This window comes from Triturus cristatus, chromosome 3_2 (assembly GCF_964204655.1).
Source record: "Triturus cristatus chromosome 3_2, aTriCri1.1, whole genome shotgun sequence".
NCBI lineage: Eukaryota > Metazoa > Chordata > Amphibia > Caudata > Salamandridae > Triturus > Triturus cristatus.
Window position 1 is genome coordinate 561,644,592 of NC_140584.1, and position 18,261 is coordinate 561,662,852.

The window sequence follows — 18,261 nt, forward strand, 5'->3', positions numbered from 1 at the left end:
TGAAATAATTATTGCTCTCTCTACCAGGGGTAGAGTAGCTACTGCTAATTTCCTGTGAAATCAGACAAGAAGCCACTTGATCTTCTCTCTATACTTTGAGAAAACATTGTTGCCTTCTCTCTGATACCACAGACGAAGCATATTGTTTTAAATAATTGTCATTCTACCATCCAAATTATTTCATGTTGATTTTATTAGTTTATATTCTTTTAAAGCTAAAGGCTCAATAGAGAGAAGAATATCCAGTAGGAAACTAATAGACATACCATACATTTGGTTCAGTTAGTTCTGTCGGATGATGTGGCTTAGGGCGCCATATCAAATACACCCGATTGAACAGCCCCAATTAGGATGAAATTCGTCATGGGTGGCTTGTTTTTCGGTTCAAGGAAGACCTGGCCTGGCAGGTCAGGCTGCACTGTTCCTGTTTGAGCAGGGTCAATATTGATTCGCATACAGCTGGTGGAAGTGGTATGGTGGGCAAGAAAACGATGGGTTAGAATGCTACCCCAATGATTGGCAGTGGTGAGACGTATTGCAAGCATTCCACCTATCATCTTTAGTGTTTTAAATATAAGAAAGTTAACTGGGAAGAAGGATTTTACAGTTTTGCAAAAAAAGAGTAGACTTAACAGTAGCAAAATATTTTTTGAAAATTCAAGGACACTACAAACTGTACAGTAAGAACTCTATCATGCAGTTACAATACAAAGCTCCCTCAGCTAATCTTTAATAGATTACAACATTTTACCGTCTACATTATATATATTTTCTTTTCTTAGCTGCATCTAAGCCTTTCTTTGGGCACTGGTGGAGAAGAATCCAGTAAAGAACAAGAACTTGTCGCAATCGCTTCTGTCAATCTTCTGCTGAAAAGTATTGGTGCCACCTTAACTGACGTTGATGATCTGATCTTCAAGTGAGTTGCTTTTAAGTATTTTTGTTTCTAAAATACTGTTTTCTGATGTTTTGTTGCCAGATTTTAACTTAACCATGAGCACCCAAAGACCAACGTGTAACAGGAACTCACAAACCCAAGAATAGAGCATTGTATATTGGTGAGGTTTCTGTCTTACTGGACAAATTATACATGGAGGCTGTTTGTTAAGCCATGTTGAATTTGTAACTGGATGCAAAAACCCATGTGATAGTTTGCCAATCGATATTTTACCAAGCATTTTTATCACCCATCATTGCTCTGGCATTCATAGTGATGCATGCTTTGTGAACTCTTTCTGCCCAAGCCTTGTCACCAAGCAGAAAGATCATCAGCCGAAAATCTATTTCATATTTGATGATGGCCAAAGTTGAATGGACACCTCTCTGTGATGGTATACATCCCTTTGCATCACAGTCCAACCTAACAGGAACAATAATGGCTTTGTCCCGTTTTATTTTTTCTTAGAGGATATTTTATGAATCTGTTAGTAATCTTATGCATATCCTGGCTATCTAGAGTAAAAGACTGACTGCAGAATAGAACTGTTGCTTCCAACACATCATAATAACGAATTCTGTATTGCCCCCTTCATAGCATCATTGGTTTAGTTATAAAAATGCTAACGTATAATTAGAAATGGAAATAGTGGTATATCACAAAAACGAATTTAATACTTTGCAATCTCTCCCTCGCTCACCAAACCTCCCATATTGTCACATCAAATAAACATAAACATAAGGAATGTGGTTTTTGAAAAATGCCTAACATAGTGCAATATATTTATTTGATCATTTATCATTTGTGTGTGATGGAACTCTGCCAGCATTTTAATAAGTCTTGTTCCAGTGTGACTCCCGTCATGGTGCTTTCTGGAAGAAACTACAAACCTCAGATTTCTTACCTTAGATTTATCCCTAGGTGTCAGACTGGATATGGAAAATCTTGAACAGTACCTCAACGCACCAGTAGGTAGCACTGACAGCTCTGTGTCGACCTCTTCTGCATCAGATGTGACGTGTGTGGTGCCTATGTAATCACCACCCCAGTGCGCTGATGTCAGTTCCTATCTTTCCATGCTAACAGTCGCGGATCCGGAGAGCAACCTCGGTCACTTTTTGATCAACTTTTTCTTAACTTTTGCTGAGCCATTTTTCTCCAATTGGTTCCAGTGTGCTTGGGCATGCCCCCCCACCCCCCAAAACAGACAGTTTTAAGCCTTGGGGGATGGTCACGACATATGCGTGTGACTTATGACCCACTTGATTTGTCTGTGGTGCTTGGAGTCCAGCCACAACTCCAAGTCTTGCTCCAACTGTCTCTGAAAAGCGATTTGTATGATATGAAGGCGATAAAGCTCCTCGCAGCAGCAAAGACTGATTGTCTCGGTCCCACAGAGGATCTCAGGACCACTCCCGAAGCCGTTCCCATGACCGGTCATCCTCGAAATCCAAGTTGTCATCATAAAAGTCAAAGAAGAAGTTGCCAGAGTGTCGCTCAACTTCACCATGCCCTTCCAAGTCCTTGGAAAAAGCGGGGAGTCCTCGTGACTCTGGGCCCAGCTCCCACATGCCAACCGTGAAGCCAGCTCTGACCCCTTCTCTGTACCCTCTAGAGTTTCCTGGTGCCGGAACAACTCCTGCCCAACTTCTAGAGTTTTGTGAGGCCATGGCCAGCATCTTTGGGCAACTGACTTCCTCTGGCATGCCTTCTTGCTCCAAGGAGCTGAGCGATGTTCCACCCAAATTACCGGCATTCGGTCCTAATGTCATTTGGACCCTCTGGATCCGTTCCCGGATTCAGACCGACTCTGGTCTCTAGCCACATTCCGACTCCAAGACCCTCGCTGGAGATTGGTCCCTAGATGCAGTTACTAGCGTAACTAACGCTGCACGACAAGGATGACCCTATTGTTCTGTTGACTCCAAGATGACAACCCCATCCGAATTCAAGACTGGTGCTGCCTGTACCACGGCAGCCTTCAGGCTCAGATACTGTGCCCCTATCCTTTCGGAGGCCTGAGTTTGAGGGCAAAGCAAAGTGTGTGGCCTTTCACCCCATTGATTATATCACTCATTCTTTCCCTGAGGAGAACTAGTATGAGGAGTTGGGTGATGCCAGCTGGCTTGACACCTCTCCAGACTCTGGTTTGGCCTCTCCACCTTGTCTGGGCACTTAGAAGAGTGTGTCATTTGCCATGGTCAGGAGGGCAGCTGAGGCCATTGATCAAAAGCTCGCATCAGTGGCAGGTAAAACTGATGTTTTAACTGAGGTGCTTCAGCTGGGGCAAACCAGTGTGCAGCCCCCATTAACAAAGCCATCACAGATGTCTTCTTGGTGGCTTGGTCCAAACCCAGCTCAGGTGTTCCAGTCAACTGTCAGGTTGACCCTATGCCTGGGGAACCAACATTCCTCAACCAGCGCCCCACCCCTGAGAATTGGGTGGTGCAGGCTTCAACAGTCAGGATCAACCTAGGGGCTTTTCCCGCTTCATTCCCGGGTAGGGAATCCAAAATACCTTGTCTCCCCACCAACCTGGCATCGCAGTTGGTTACTGCTTGTCGTCTGGGCCGCTACACCCACGCTCTGTAGGACTCGGTGGCACACGTGCCGCCAATAGTCCCAGAAGAAGCTCTGGTGATCCTCACACAAGCTATGTTTGATGGCCGGAACGCAGTGAAATTTTCCATTAGTTGTGGATTGGACACCACTGACTCAATTGACAGAGCAATGGGCTCCACAGTCTTTTAAGAGCCTCCGTGGTTGAGGTCAACAGGCTTTTTGGTGGCTGTCCAGGCAAGCCTTATGGACATGCCCTTCAATGGCTCTCCCCTATTTTGCTACAAGGCAGATGCATTGCTGGAGCGCTTTAAGGCTAGCAGGGTCATGTTATACTCCTTGGGATTGTCTGCTGCCCCACGCCAACCAAATTCATACTTTCGTCCCTCCCATGGCTATAGTAGGGGACTTCAGCCTCACCAATACCAGCTGTACCCACATCGCCTGAAGGCTCCCAACCTTTTCGATATCTCGCAGGCACCAGGGACACCATGCTGCTCAGTCCTCCACCACTCCCACATCCACGCCCCGAACCTCTTTAGGGCACCCTCCTCAACGCACCACCATCTAGTAGAAGGCAGAATCTGGCACTTTTTACTGAAGTGACATACTACCAGACAAGTGATTGTTGCAGATTGTTTGGCAGAGTTACACCCTTCTTTTCCTTGAAACCCACCACCTCCCTTACAATGGCTGTCGGAGGACCAGCTCTTCTTCTCAAAAAAGGAGGTGCTGGCTCTGTTGGCCAAAGGAGCTATTGAGAGGGTAGATTGTGGTTGCTACTTCTCCTAGTTTCTGGTAGCAAAAAAGGACAAAGGCCTCTGTCCTATTCTAGATCTTTGCCCTCTCAAAGTCTTTGTGAGAGAAGACAAGTTCAAGATGTAAGTAAGCAAGTACATTTTATTGTATATAGTTAATTAAAACCTTTACAATTGTTGTGCTAAAATCTTCTGATTGGCGTTTAAAAGGTAGAAAGTACACAGACAATCTATACTGTCATATTTAAAAATTTGAAGTTATCTTAGGTTCTAAACTATTATTTGCACCTCGGTCCTTTAATTTTAAACATTTGGTCTCATACACTATATTTCGGTTTTCTGTATTAAGAAGCTAACTTTCTGCAGGTATCTGGTGGCCCTGCATGCTACCTGTAACAGTTGGCTATTCAATGCTAACATGACTGCTGGCTGACATGATCTAATTTGAAATGTCCGAAATGCATGTAATAGATAAGAACGTCTCAAGTTATTCAGGGATGGACAAGTACACAGTAAATGAGTCAGGGTTTCTTCTGCTTGGCCGCAGAGTCTGCAGAGTGATGTTGGCCATGTTTGTTTCCATGCTGGAACCTGTTTTTTTTATATAAAAGCCCCCATCCGAGTTCGAAGTAGCAGTTGTTGAGTAGCGGTTGTGATGTGGTTGACTAAATATGGTTGTGGGGAGTATTTCTCATATGTAGCTAATACCGTCCAGCCATGTTTTTTCTTTGCTAATGCGGCTTTATCTGTAATCCAGGCTTTTTGTTTTGCCGCATTATTGGCTATTTTTTTTAAAGCTGCAAAGGTGTAATTGGTGTTCCATGCTTCTTGCATTTTGAGGTTTATCAATACTTCTTCTAGGACTGTGTTCCAGGCTTTTTTTCCTTTTGTTTGATTCTTTGTTTCTTTGTTTCGATCCAACAGTGCCCCATCAACGAATCCTCTTGTGCTGCTTTTAATTTCCAACACATTTTTAATATTGCTGCTTGTCTTACTGGGTGCTGGTTTGATAACCCAAATTCCAGACGTACTTGTGCTTGTGATACAAATTTCGGGATCTGAAAGATGTATTTGAATAACTCTGATTGTTGAAGATTCAGGAAGTTTGCATCTTGTCCTCTGAATAATTCCGAGCCTTACGTGAGAGTTGGGAGAAATTTGGCTGCGATTACTTTTAGCAAGTATAAGTTGGATGGACACTTAAATTTTGTTTTTAGTAAATTTAGAGCGAAGCGTAGTTTGTTAGCCTGGGTTTTTCTGCACAGAAAGTGATGTTTTAGAGTCAACCATGAGTCTACTCCTAGGTACTTATATGTGACGCTTTGCTCTATGGTGTTACCTGCTGCGTGCCATTTGAATTTTTGCCGCCCTGTACATGATGAAAAACAGATGACCTTTGTTTTTTTATAATTGATGAGCAAACCATGCTCCCTGGTGTATTCGTGCAACCTTGTGATGGAGCGCTGTAGGCCCATTGGGGTCTGGCCGCATAGGACGATGTCATCTACGTACTGCATGCTACTTATTTTGCGGTGTGCTAGATTTGGGGGATCGCTTTTAATTTCCGATATCCTCTTATCCAGGTCTGCAGTAAAAATGTTAAAAAGGGTGGGGGCCAGTACACATCCCTGCTTTAGGCCAATGTGGGTTGGGATCTTTGCTGTTGTTCTTTCACCATTCCCTAATTTTATCTTGACCCAGATGGATGTGTATAGGTTGATGATGGCCTGCAGTAACCTTGGTGGGATACCCCAGTTTGCCATCTTTTGCCATAGGATCTCCCTTGCTACCGTGTCGAACACTGCTTTTAAATCGACAATACAGGTGTACAATTTTGTTGATTTGTCCTTTGCTTTTTCGACAAGAAGATTTAAGGCGAACAAGTTGCACAACGTGTTTGTTCCCGGCCTGAACCCGGTCTGTGTGATTGAGAGGATCTTATTCGTGGTGACCCATTCTTCCAGTGCTATCAGGAGGTTTGATGCATATATTTTGGCCTCTACGTCAAGGAGAGCAATCAGCCTATAGTTCGCCGGGTCTGATCTAGCGCCTGTTTTAAAAATTGGATGCAAAATGCTCCTTCTCCATGATGGTGGTATACTTCCCGTTTGAAAGGCGTGGTTGAACAATGGGGTGAGGTATTCTGCCCAGAATATTTGGTCGTGTCTAAAAAACCTATTTGGCAAGCCGTTTGGTCCAGGTGCGCCAGTAGTCCTCAGTTTTTTTATAACCATTTGTACTTGATGTGGTCTGATCCAATTTTCACCAAAATTTTGTTCGGATTCTTCCCTTTTGTGTTGGTGATGAGTAGTGTGATCTGATTTCAGTACTTAAAGGTTGCAATTGTTCCCTTGATGATTTTGCTCTAGGTGATGTATCCAATCTGCCTCTAGTATATTTGCGTTGTGTTCGTGGAGTGCTCCATTTGCTATTTTGTTAATTCCTACCCAAAATGTCCTGTTATTATTTGATTTGCTCGTTTCCAGTAGTTTTTGCCAAGTTTCTGTTTGTTGATTTTTCTTTGCTATCCAAACCTCTTTTTTGTATTTTTGCCTTAATTTGTGGTTTTGTCGCTTTGTCTTAACCCCTGATCTGGTCTTTTCCTTGTAACTTTCTAATTTCCTGGTTTTGGATCCTTTTTTTACACCCTATAGAGCCAAGATGTACCAAGAATGCTGTCATTGGTTCTCCTCTATGGCTTTTGTTTTGGGAACCGAATTTGTCTGTTAAACTTATGATCATCTTTTGGCCTGATGCTCTGCCGATCATTTTTTCTTCACCTTTTTCCTGTACCTTTTTTACGTGGGTCATAATTTCTTCGACATTCTTTCCATTCCATGCGAGTCGTTTTAGGTTATATGGGCTAGGGATTTCCGTCAAGTCGTTACTTGCTGGTGCCCTTACATATTGAAGGCTAAGATCAATTGATTTCAGACTATTATCGCTCTCCAATTTGTGTATTATTTGTTAGCTGGCGATCCTTTGAAGTACCTCCAGGTCCATTATGGTATAATCGAGGACTGATTGAGTCGGTTTAGCTATTTTGGTTGTGGCTGCAGGCTGGTCTTGTATGGTGGGTGAGTGATTTCGTCCTGAAAGGGGTTTCCCCACAAGCTACTGCAGATTACCTTTAGTGTTTTTTCGTGCCTGTATGGGCATTTTAGACCCAAGGATACTATTTTGTAGCCAGGCATCCCTCGATTAAATATGTATACACCTGCCATTAGGATAAGTTTGAGGCTTGGTATTCAGACCAGCATTTTGAGCCACTTCATGCAAAACTGTCTGAGGTGTTACTGTTTGTGTATTCATTATTAAATTAAATGCAAACAATATTTAAGGCAATAATGAGAGTGGTGAGTTTTTTAAAGGGTTTTATTTTTAAGTCAAAAGTTAAGGTTCTCTGACTTTTTATTCATTAGTCAAATATCAATCAGGTTACAGAATTGAAAAATAGGAAAAATAGCATTAATACAGAACATATTACAGTCTGCATATAAGTATCACATATAGGAAGGGAAATGTGGCGCAAATTGTCAGTCAAAACTCTTAGAGTTTCTAAGAACAAGAGTAAGTCTTGCAAGGTTAATCAATAATTAATAATGGCAAAAATCTCCCTTAAAGAGAAATAAATGCATAGGACAAATACATCTTTTCAAAAGCAGTTAGTTAAAGCATTACATTTAAAGTTTAGCACCTAAAATCTACCCTGTTCTGATCCTTTCAGCTCTCTCTCTCTCTGTGCCTCGCTGTGCTGGTCTGTCTCTCTGTCTCAGGCTGCAAAATAGCCCCCACAGACACAGCCCCTCCTTCTCTCTCCTCCCTGTCTCTGTGTCCAGCATAGAAACTGGGCCTGGCCCTCAGAAAAAATTAGCAAAAAGAGGCACTCCTCCCACTTGTAAGCCATATTTCAAGCAAAAGTTCACGTGCTCGGTCCTCATAGCTGATCCAATCAGAATTTCAAGACACATTATTCCCCAGAGGCTGACTGGATACGTCATCATTAATCAGGCGTGTTCCCGTTCAAATTTTAGTCTTGTGATTAGGAAAAAAATGTGTGCTCTTCACTTAAAGTTTAAACAGGCTACAAAATTATGCAACATTGTGAAGGTCGAAGAGACGGAAACAGGAGGGCGTGATTTATTAACAAAGCCCTTTCATTGAAAGTTGGTAGGGAAGAGGAGAAGAGGAGCACATTCCATTGTAATCTTCAAGGGCAAAACTGCAGTAAGCTGAGTTTACGACCATGTCATGAGTGATGTAATATGTGACGTCATCAGCAGTGCATTGCGGGGGCGCGAGTTATAGTTAGCTGAACTAACTATAACAGGGGAATTTATTGGGTTTTGTACGAGGGAAATGTCCAGCTAACTATAACGACCCTGAAACCTATGTTTTTTTCAGTGAATTTCTAAGGTTTTTTAAATGCCAATTCCTAACTATAACGCCCCTGAAACCTTTGTTTTTTTCAGTGAATTTCAAAGGTTTTTTAAATGCCAATTCCTAACTATAACGTGCATGAAACCTATGGTTTTTTCAGTGAATTTCAAAGGTTTTTTAAATGCTAATTCCTATCTATAACTTATCTCTAAAGATATCATGTTTAATGTTTTGATTATATTTGTATATTTTTCAAATTCAGTGTGTCAATTTCATTAATTACATTTTTTTTAAAAAATACTTTATCACCATTTTTTAAACTTATTTTTTCAATTAATGCTTTTAAAAATTAAAAATTATTATTTGAACTTAATGGGTTTTTCAAACATATTTTTTTATATTTGTCAAAATATTTTTTTAACTATATGTTCAAAACTTTATTTCATATATTTTTTTTCCATGTTTTTGGATCCGCGCACCCAACGAGAGAGGAACCGTGCACCCAACACGATAGGATGCACGCACCCTGCGCGTATTTCGCTGTTTTTTTTTTTTTTAAAAAGGGGGCCCCAGGGGGTTTTTCTGGGACCCCTTAAGCACCTCTAGAGGGTCAGAGTATTTCCACTCTGCCCCCTTTATATGTTTTAAACACTTATTCCCCTTGCTTCTTCAGCCTCGCTTCTACCGAGGCAGAAAATGGCCGCCAACAGTTCCTGGTTTCGAATGTAGAGAGACACTCGACAGCCAATTAGCATTCAGCGCGTGATCGGGAGGGTGCGTGCTCGGTTCTGGAAGGGTGCGCTTACGGTGCGTGTAGGGTCCGCGGATACTCCCCGGCCATAGATATTTATGTACTTTTAACTCTAATCTTCGCAGGAACTACTGAACGGATTCACACCATTTATGCAAAAGGCACGAGTCTGAACTGAGGACTACCTCTTTGCCAAATTTGGTGTCATTCCGTTCAGCGGTTCAGGCTGTAGCTGCGACAACAGATCCTATGGGAAATTGCATGGGGAAAACGCGTTTTGGGACCCCCCTTTTTTCTCGGACCCCACTTGACGAATCACCACGAAACTTTCAGGGTAGGAGCGGAGCTGGGCAAAAGTTTGGAAAATTTCGCGAAGATTCGTCAACCGATGCCAAAGTTATTCCCAATAGAATGTTGCGGATTTCCTATGGAAAAATAGGTCCTAACTATCTACTGGCGACCGCCAGTAGATTATATATATATATATATAGGAACGGGTGCGGCTTGACCTGGCGGTGGGTCCACGAATCAATGTCAGCCCACGCTTCTTTATTCAAAAAAGAAGATGCCGCACTCACGGGTGATCTTATCCGATGTTTATTTCAACAAAAAGCGGGACGCATTTCGGCTCGTGCCTTTTTCGTCCACTATGTTTACCGATTTGTCTCCGCCATTTTATTTTACATTCACACGTGATACCATCATAAAAATAAAAAGCGGACATCGCTAATTCATCGGCATTAAAAGGTAGACCCCATTTTTAAGTAGTTTACATGAATTTTTCCAAACCGTGATTTAACCAGAACAGTAATCTGATTATAAGTGTAGGTTCAATCACTTGTATCTAATGTCAAGAAAATTCAACAATTAACGCATTATTGATATTTACAATTCTCATATTTCATCGTGGCGCGTTACAAAATCCCGCTCTGAATGACCTTACTCTACGCAAAACACTCTGAACGACTTATGTCAATAAATTCATGCATCTTGACATTATATTGACATTACTTACATATTAATGTTTAGTGATTAAGCTCTGGATGAGCATTACCATTCCATGATTTTAACTTAAAAAGAGACCCTAAATTCATTAGAATTGTGAAATGATTCATTCAGGCACATCACAAGAAGTTAGATTGACATTTCATGCTTAATAAAATTCAAAAGAGATACTTCAACCTACGGGAATGGCCAGTTCTTCGTCAGTGTTTAAGCCTCCCAGAGTCTTAGTCTGAAGAGCAGTTATATATCTGGACTCAAGTCTACGTAAGCAGAGCTCTCTATTTCCTCCTCTTTCGTTCTGAGGGACATAATCGATACAGAAAAACCGTAAAAGGTTTCTGTTACTGGAATGTGATTGGGCAAAGTGCCTAGCAATAGGATATGCTGGATTCTTCTTTTCCATGGCTCTTGCATGTTCAAGGATATGTTTTTTGGTGGGATGGATAGTGCTCATTGGATTTGAAGGCATTATGCTGATATTAATATCCTGGCTATAGGTGATGTTTTTTAATATACAAAACACTCACGGGTATATATATAGAAATGAGGTGATGTTTAAACATTGTAACAGACTCAGAAAATTCAAATATTTTAAACATGTAAATATTTGAAACATGAATTATTTATTTATTTAATAATATACTGTATGTATTGACATATTTACAATTATTTAAATGAATAGATATATTGTACATTTCTCTGAATTAATCTGTGTATTGTTGAAAAACAGAAAAATAAGCAAAACGTCTGTTATTTATGCTTATCACCATTGTATGCACGTTGTCACTTTAAATATGGGAGAAACACTCAAGGCATGTCATGTGATCAAGGGCTCGGAGGAGCCCAAAACGCGTCATGGCGACGAGAAAGCACAAAATAAAATAATGACGCACTGATCAAGTGGCGTCCGTTCCATTTTTCTTTTGAAAAATAACAAGGAAAAGGATTATTGAGTAATATAAATTTATATATATTTTCCAATAGTCCTGTTTCGATTGCACAACACCAACAGGTACAGACCACAAGATGTGCCATAAAGTTTCTCCGTGCTTTTATTACTCCAAAGTCAGCATGACGCGTTTCGGCTGTGTACCCACAGCCTTGATCACATGACCCTCCGGTGAAACACATGATTGTTTTATAGTGACACATTGGATGTTCTGGTTACGTCGCGTTCAGTTGAAAAAAAGCTAAACAAAATAATACTATTGCGAAAGTATATGTTAGATTCATAAATATATAAATAACTTTGTAAATAAATATTTTGTCATAGTTAAATATATATAAAATTTATGAATATATATTAATAATGTACAAAACAATTTTGCTAATAAATAAGCTATTCTTGTGAAGTCTAAATCAAGAGCATAATTATAGCCAAGTGGCTAAATCAATACTACATTATATGAATCTCGCCCACATTAAAATTCCTCTTCACGCAGTAACCTTAAAACCAATAAAGTGCTAGTGCTAAAATCCTGTGATGTGCAAAATTTGTGCAAATAAATTATTCGTCCCTAAAATTATATTAAATTCATATCACATCTAACATACCAATTGTCTAAAAAAAGATGATGGTAAATATAAACATTTACAAATTAATGTGTGTGAGCAATATACTGATCGATGCTTAAATTTCTCAGTTCCTAAACAATAAAAAAACTCCTCAATTTTGTTATAATATTTAGACTAAAATGTTATTGTGAATCAAAAGCCACTTAAAATATCATAATTCAATAATCATTCATCAGAAATTACAGAACTGTGCCCCCATAGACTCTTTTTCCCCTTCTAGGTTGGAAACATAGTACAATAATGCACTTGTGGTAAGAAAACTTGCTGATGTATAATTATTTGGTACCATTATTATTGGTCTAAGAGGGTACCCTGAGCAAGATTGGAATTACCTCAAATGGAGCTCTCTATAGTAACCAGATGAGATGACACTTATCTTAGGTTAAAATTCATAGAGCAGAAATTTGAATTGGAGTTTGAAATTACAGAAAATTATGGAGATCCTCTCCTGTATTGAGTCCCTTCGGAATTCTGGTATCTAACAAAAGGATATATTTAGATTCCAATTGTCTTAACTGCTTCTCTCTGTTTCCGCCTCTCAGATTCTTTTTCACAGAGTCAATGACGAAGTAGCATAAGTCATTCAGGTTTTTATTATGTACCAATTTAAAATGACGTGCTACCGGGTAACTTTCGTCTGAATTGACTATTGCTCTTAAATGTTGCAGGATACAATTGAGTACCTGCAGTTTAGTACTTCCCACATACTTCATTTTGCAGGTACATTCCAATACGTATACTGCATAATCAGTGCGGCACGTAAACAGATTTTGAATTTTGACAGGGCTACTCTCATATGCACTCCAATATTCTGTAGTATTTATGCCAAATTTACAGGCCCTGCATGAAATACACTTGTGAAAACCTGTTTTAGTAGACAGCCAGTTGCTAGAGTTTATCACCTCTGGATTAGATCTAACCAGAGCATCTCTCATTGAGGAGGCTCTTCTGAAGGTGATAAGTGATTTCTCCTGTAAAAGAGGGGCTAAAGTTATATCAGTCTTTAATAGGGGCCAGTGTTTATCTATGATCCCCCCCCTAACTTTCTTTTCCTCCACACTAAATGTGGTTATAAGTCTGATCTCTCCTTGACTTACTTGTGGATCCTCACCATTGTTCTTTAAACCTTTAGCTTTAGATTTAGCAGTGGTATTTAAACACTCCTCTCTCGTATGACTATTAGCCCTAATTCTGGCCTGTTCTAACTCATCAAAACAGTATTCACGAGCAAGAAATCTTTTTTGGGCCTCTTCTTGACATTTCTCTAAATCTATGTTGGAACTACAGATTCTGCGCATACGTAAAAATTCTCCATAGGGTATGCTTTTGATGAGGTGACCAGGGTGGGCACTACTCGCATGAAGGATAGCATTCCCAGCCGTTTTCTTTCTGGGTAGTCTGGTTTGAATTTCATTATTGCTGATGTAGATTTCAACGTCCAAAAATTGGACAGAAGATTTACTAATGTCAGCAGTAAATTGTAAATTTAAACTGTTATTGTTAATGGTATTCAGAAAAACACTAGCTGATTCTGGGGTACCCTTCCAAATCATGTATATGTCATCTATAAACCTCCAGAATCTTATTGCATTGGAGTCAAGCATCATTTTATGGGTGCCCATGAGGACATGCTCCTCCCACCACCCAACATGTAAATAGGCATAGGTTGGTGAAAAACAAGCCCCATGGCAACTCCTCTCTGCTGCTGATAAATCTTTGTTGAAAAGAAAATGGTTATTTTCTAGACAGATTTGTATCATACGTAAAATCATACCATTATGTTGACTAAAATTCATATTACGTTTGTCTAAAAAATATTTTACAGCTGTTAGTCCATTTGCATGATGAATACTAGTGTATAGGGTACAAATATCCATAACCACTAGTACATAGTCTTCTTCCCATTTCACATTATTTAACTTTGACAGAAAGTGTCCTGTATCCTTAATATAGGAAGGAAGATTTTCCACTGATTCATGCAGAAAATGATCCACATATTTGGACATAGGTTCCAGGAGACTTCTTTGGGCTGAAATAATCGGCCGTCCTGGTACTGGTATAGTTTGTTTGTGAATTTTCGGAATGAAATAAAGTGTATGTGTAACCGGAAATTCATTTTTCAGAAAGCTATGTTCTTGCTTACTTAATAAACCTTCCCTCTTCCATTGATTTAATTCTTTGAAGACAGTCTCTTTAAGACATTTAATGTCATTGAATGATCCTTTCCTGTAACACAGGTTGTCCTCCAAATGTCGATTTACCTCTTCCATATACAACGTACGTGGCCAAATATCAATGTTGCCTCCTTTATCAGCCTTATTGATAATGAGGTTAGAGTTACTTCTTAATTTTTTCATTAACTTTGCATATTGTATTTTCATGTATTTATATCTTTTCTGTTTTCGGGATGATACAACCTGCAATGTTTTCAACTCTTCAATTACAATGTCATTAAAGGTATCAATAGCATCTTTTGGCATAAGAGGTATGAATGTTGAAGGTGGTTTGAAATGACTGTTGCATGGAAGGTTACTCATTATTCCCATAGACGCCAAATCATCCTGTGTTGAACCAGTAATACTTTCTCCATTCATTGATAAGGCATGTATGGTTATTAGAATGCTGGTGTCTGCAACTTGAAATTTACTAGTGGGGCGTTCTATAGTAGATATAGTTGTTGCCTGATCTTGTACTTTATTCAGTTTGAAATGTTTTTTCAGTTTGAGTTTTCGTATAAATTTGAAAACATCTATTCGAGTCTGTACATAGTTGAAACTATTACGTGGGCAAAAAGACAAACCCAGTGATAGAAGTTGAGATTCTGCTTTGGTGAGCACTGTATCTGATAGATTAACCACAGTATTATCAGGAATTGTTGTTGTTGGAATCTTGTTCACCATTTCTTTCCCCTGCCTGTCTTGGCGAAGCCTTGTCCTCTTGCATTTCCTCCTTTGTTTGCGCCGCTCATTGTTTCTGCTACGTCTTTCTTTTGTTGTTGTTGCGTCCGCGGCCGAAGGGTTTGGCGCCGGTCCTCTATTAAAAAACCCAATTCTTCTGAAGGTGAATATTTTGTCAGTGCCTGGGTTTGTGCCATGTTAACGGATTCCCCATCCTCCGAATCAATACTACTAGTTGCTGGACTAGAATCCACATCTGACACCATGTTGCTAGAGATATTTTGTGCAGGTATTGCAGGGGATTTTAAAACTAGAGCCTGTCTTTTTGCTGTATCGTATTTGTGGGCAAACGTGAAAATTCTACCTGTTTCGTAATCACGCTTGTCTCGCGCAAATTTAAACTGTTTACGTGTTCTTATTGTTTCCTCATGTTTAGATAATCGAACATTAATTTCATCTCTGTTCTTTTTTGCAAACTCTTTGTTGTCATGTTGGTCAAGTTCTTGATTTAACTGCTCTATTTCTTTTATAATTTCCTTACGATCTATTTCTGCATATTTGATCAAGATGCATACCATATTCATAGATGCTTCTAAATTGTTTGTGGCCCATTCTTTCAACATTAGGGGGTTGGGGTTCTCAAATGATGGTGCTATGAGAACCCTTAACCCCCGTGGTACGCGCCCCACTTCCTTGGATTGTTCCAATGAGCGTTTTCCCCACCAGTTGGTAACTTCTGTGCGAAGCAGTTTTTCCAATTTTCTTAGTGACGATTTTAAATCATTATGGGAACTAGTTTCCGTATTGGTGGCTTGAATATTGTCATTCATATTCGGTAAATTAAGGAACAAAGCATCCGCTATTGCCTCACGTCTCCGGAGCGTCTCCGCTGACGTCGACATGTTCAATGGAGAATAGACCACTCAAGCACTCACGAACACGCTAATATCGTTCAGCGTGTAGATATATATATATATATATCTCCTTTACACCTTCATGCACGCCGCCCTCCAATACTCCACGTGTTTCGAGGGCGAGCAGAAGAACAGCACCAACAAATACTTTGTGTGAGGTAATTTGTTTATTTTTTTAAAGTTAAAACAGCCTCCATTCATCACAGGGCCATAACCAGCAAAGTGCAGGGGTGCATACAAACAGAGAAATGACCCACGCGTTTCGGCTTGCACCTTCTTCTGGGTCATAGAGTAAGGTGCAGAGTGTCAATTTAAAGGTAGAACACTCCCTTTCACCACCACCAATTAAAAACAGATATCAGTTTTAACCCCTTCCATGCTCATGACGGAACCACGCCGTCATGAGTCACGGACGGCGTGTGCTCATGACGGCGTGGTTCCGTCATGCTGCGGCCGCTCCGCCCACGCGGCACTTATTCCCCGCCTGTGCGGGCGAAGTACTGAGTGGGCGGAGTCGTGACGGAACCACGCCGTCACGAGCACAGCTCCCCGTGACTCATGACGGCGTGGTTCCGTCACGTGCATGGCGGCGCCGCGCTCACCCCGAACCCACCCAGCGCCGCGGCGGAATTCGCGCCGCAGCGAAGGGGTTAAAGGGGACACAACCACTAATTTTGTTTTCAAATTCATGATATTCCTAAAACAAATCAGTTTCATAGGGTATGTGTCAGTAGCATTATAAACAGTGACTAATACACATTTTCTCCTTGTAAAGTACACACTGTCAGGGAGTAACAATTGATATGTTAGAGGTAGAGGCTTTTCTATAGTTTGATCTATGAGGTGAAGTATGCTAAGGTTGAATGGAAAGTTTATGGCACATCGTGCAAGTTATCATGTCAGTCATTAATATGCAATATCACATATACGCCTAGGGTTGAGGTGTCACCCCAACATTTAAAGTAAGACAGTTTGGGGATAAAGTATCCACCTCCACTACACAATGAAAAGTAAAACCTTTTGAGGATAAAGTATCCATCTCTGCCTCCAGAAATAACTTAGCTGTGTCCAGAGATATTATCGAATATCAGATTAATTTATACTTTTACCTAGGTATACTGGATATACATTGTGCACATAATGGTCACTTATTCCAATCCTTCCTCCCTCTCGTTCAAACTGTCTTGTTTGTTAGTTCACTTATTCCAATGCACAAGATAGCAATAGATTTACAATGCTCAATGGTCAATAGATGATATCTATATATTGATCACTTATTCCAATGCACAAAATAACATGTTTGTCCGAGCTCTTGGTCCAATATGTGTAATAGATACTAAGAACACATTTGCCCCTTATTAAATTGCACCGTGCATGTTTCCTATCAAATGCAGATAGAACTATTAGTTCTCTGATCCTACTTCCACATATTTGCAGAAAGGAAATCTATTTCTAGGTGCAAACAACTGCTGATAAAGTGACTCATGCTAACATAAACATTCTGAATAAAGTGCATGGTGCATAGCTCTTAAGATGCTTAAACATACAGGGGAGATTAATTATTCTTGATTCTGTTTTTTCAAAAGCATTTTCCCTAACATTAAATCTATGCATTTAATGTGCTTGGTGTAATTTCCCTCAAAAGCGGTAAAGTGCAAAGTGTGACAGTACTCTGTTATAGAGAAAGTTACTTGTGCAATCTTGGGACACCAATAAAATACTTTCCATAGTCTAGTAAACATTACTTCAAAGGCCAGATAATAGTATTAATGCTAATTAAAATACATATACCTGCAAAACCACTGCTGTTATAGGTTCATGATCCATTAAAAGATACTCTCAAACATTTCATCCAATAGTCTTACAAAAAGGTATATAGTTCAGCGTCCGTATTCAAACCCCACAGATTCTCTGTGCCTGAGTTCACTATCCATCTGGATTCGGCACGTCTCAGGGCTAATTCTCTATCCCCTCCTCTGATCTTTATTGGGATATATTCAATGCCAGATTCAAACAGGTGGTTTGTATAAAAAATGCCTTCATGTTCTTCCCAAATGTGCTTGGCCATCACATATGTAAAGTCTTTGTTACTCGAGGATGTGTAATTTAAGTTTGTTCACAGTACTACCAACATAACCATGACCGCATCCACACTCCAGCAGGTACACCTCATGCGTGGTTTCACATGTGATCCTCTCTTTGATCGGTTTTTTGAAACCTTGGATAGTTGTTATTTCCACCATATTGCGCCCATAATTACAGACTTTACATTTATGACATTTGACGAGCCCCTTGTGAGATAGCCAAGTACTTTTTGGGACATTTTTGTTGGTAAAATAACTCTGTGTCAGCAAATAGCCTAGAGATGGTACCTTTCTGTAAGTGATGTTCGCATGTTGTGTAATAAATGATTTAAGATCTTGATCTTTCTTTAAAATGCTCCAATGTTTGTTTATTACTTGCTTAACTTTAATGTTGGATCTGC

General features: G+C 40.0%; 1 protein-coding gene across 1 annotated transcript in view; it reads left to right on the forward strand.

Moving 5' to 3' along the window:
• The window catches only part of VPS13C (vacuolar protein sorting 13 homolog C), a 2,873,871-nt gene that overhangs the window by 2,382,554 nt on the left and 473,056 nt on the right, over positions 1-18,261 (forward strand). The window contains exon 72 of the mRNA XM_085648297.1: positions 783-919. Within this exon, the coding sequence (XP_085504423.1) occupies positions 783-919 (137 nt within the window). The remainder of the gene's footprint in view (positions 1-782; positions 920-18,261) is intronic.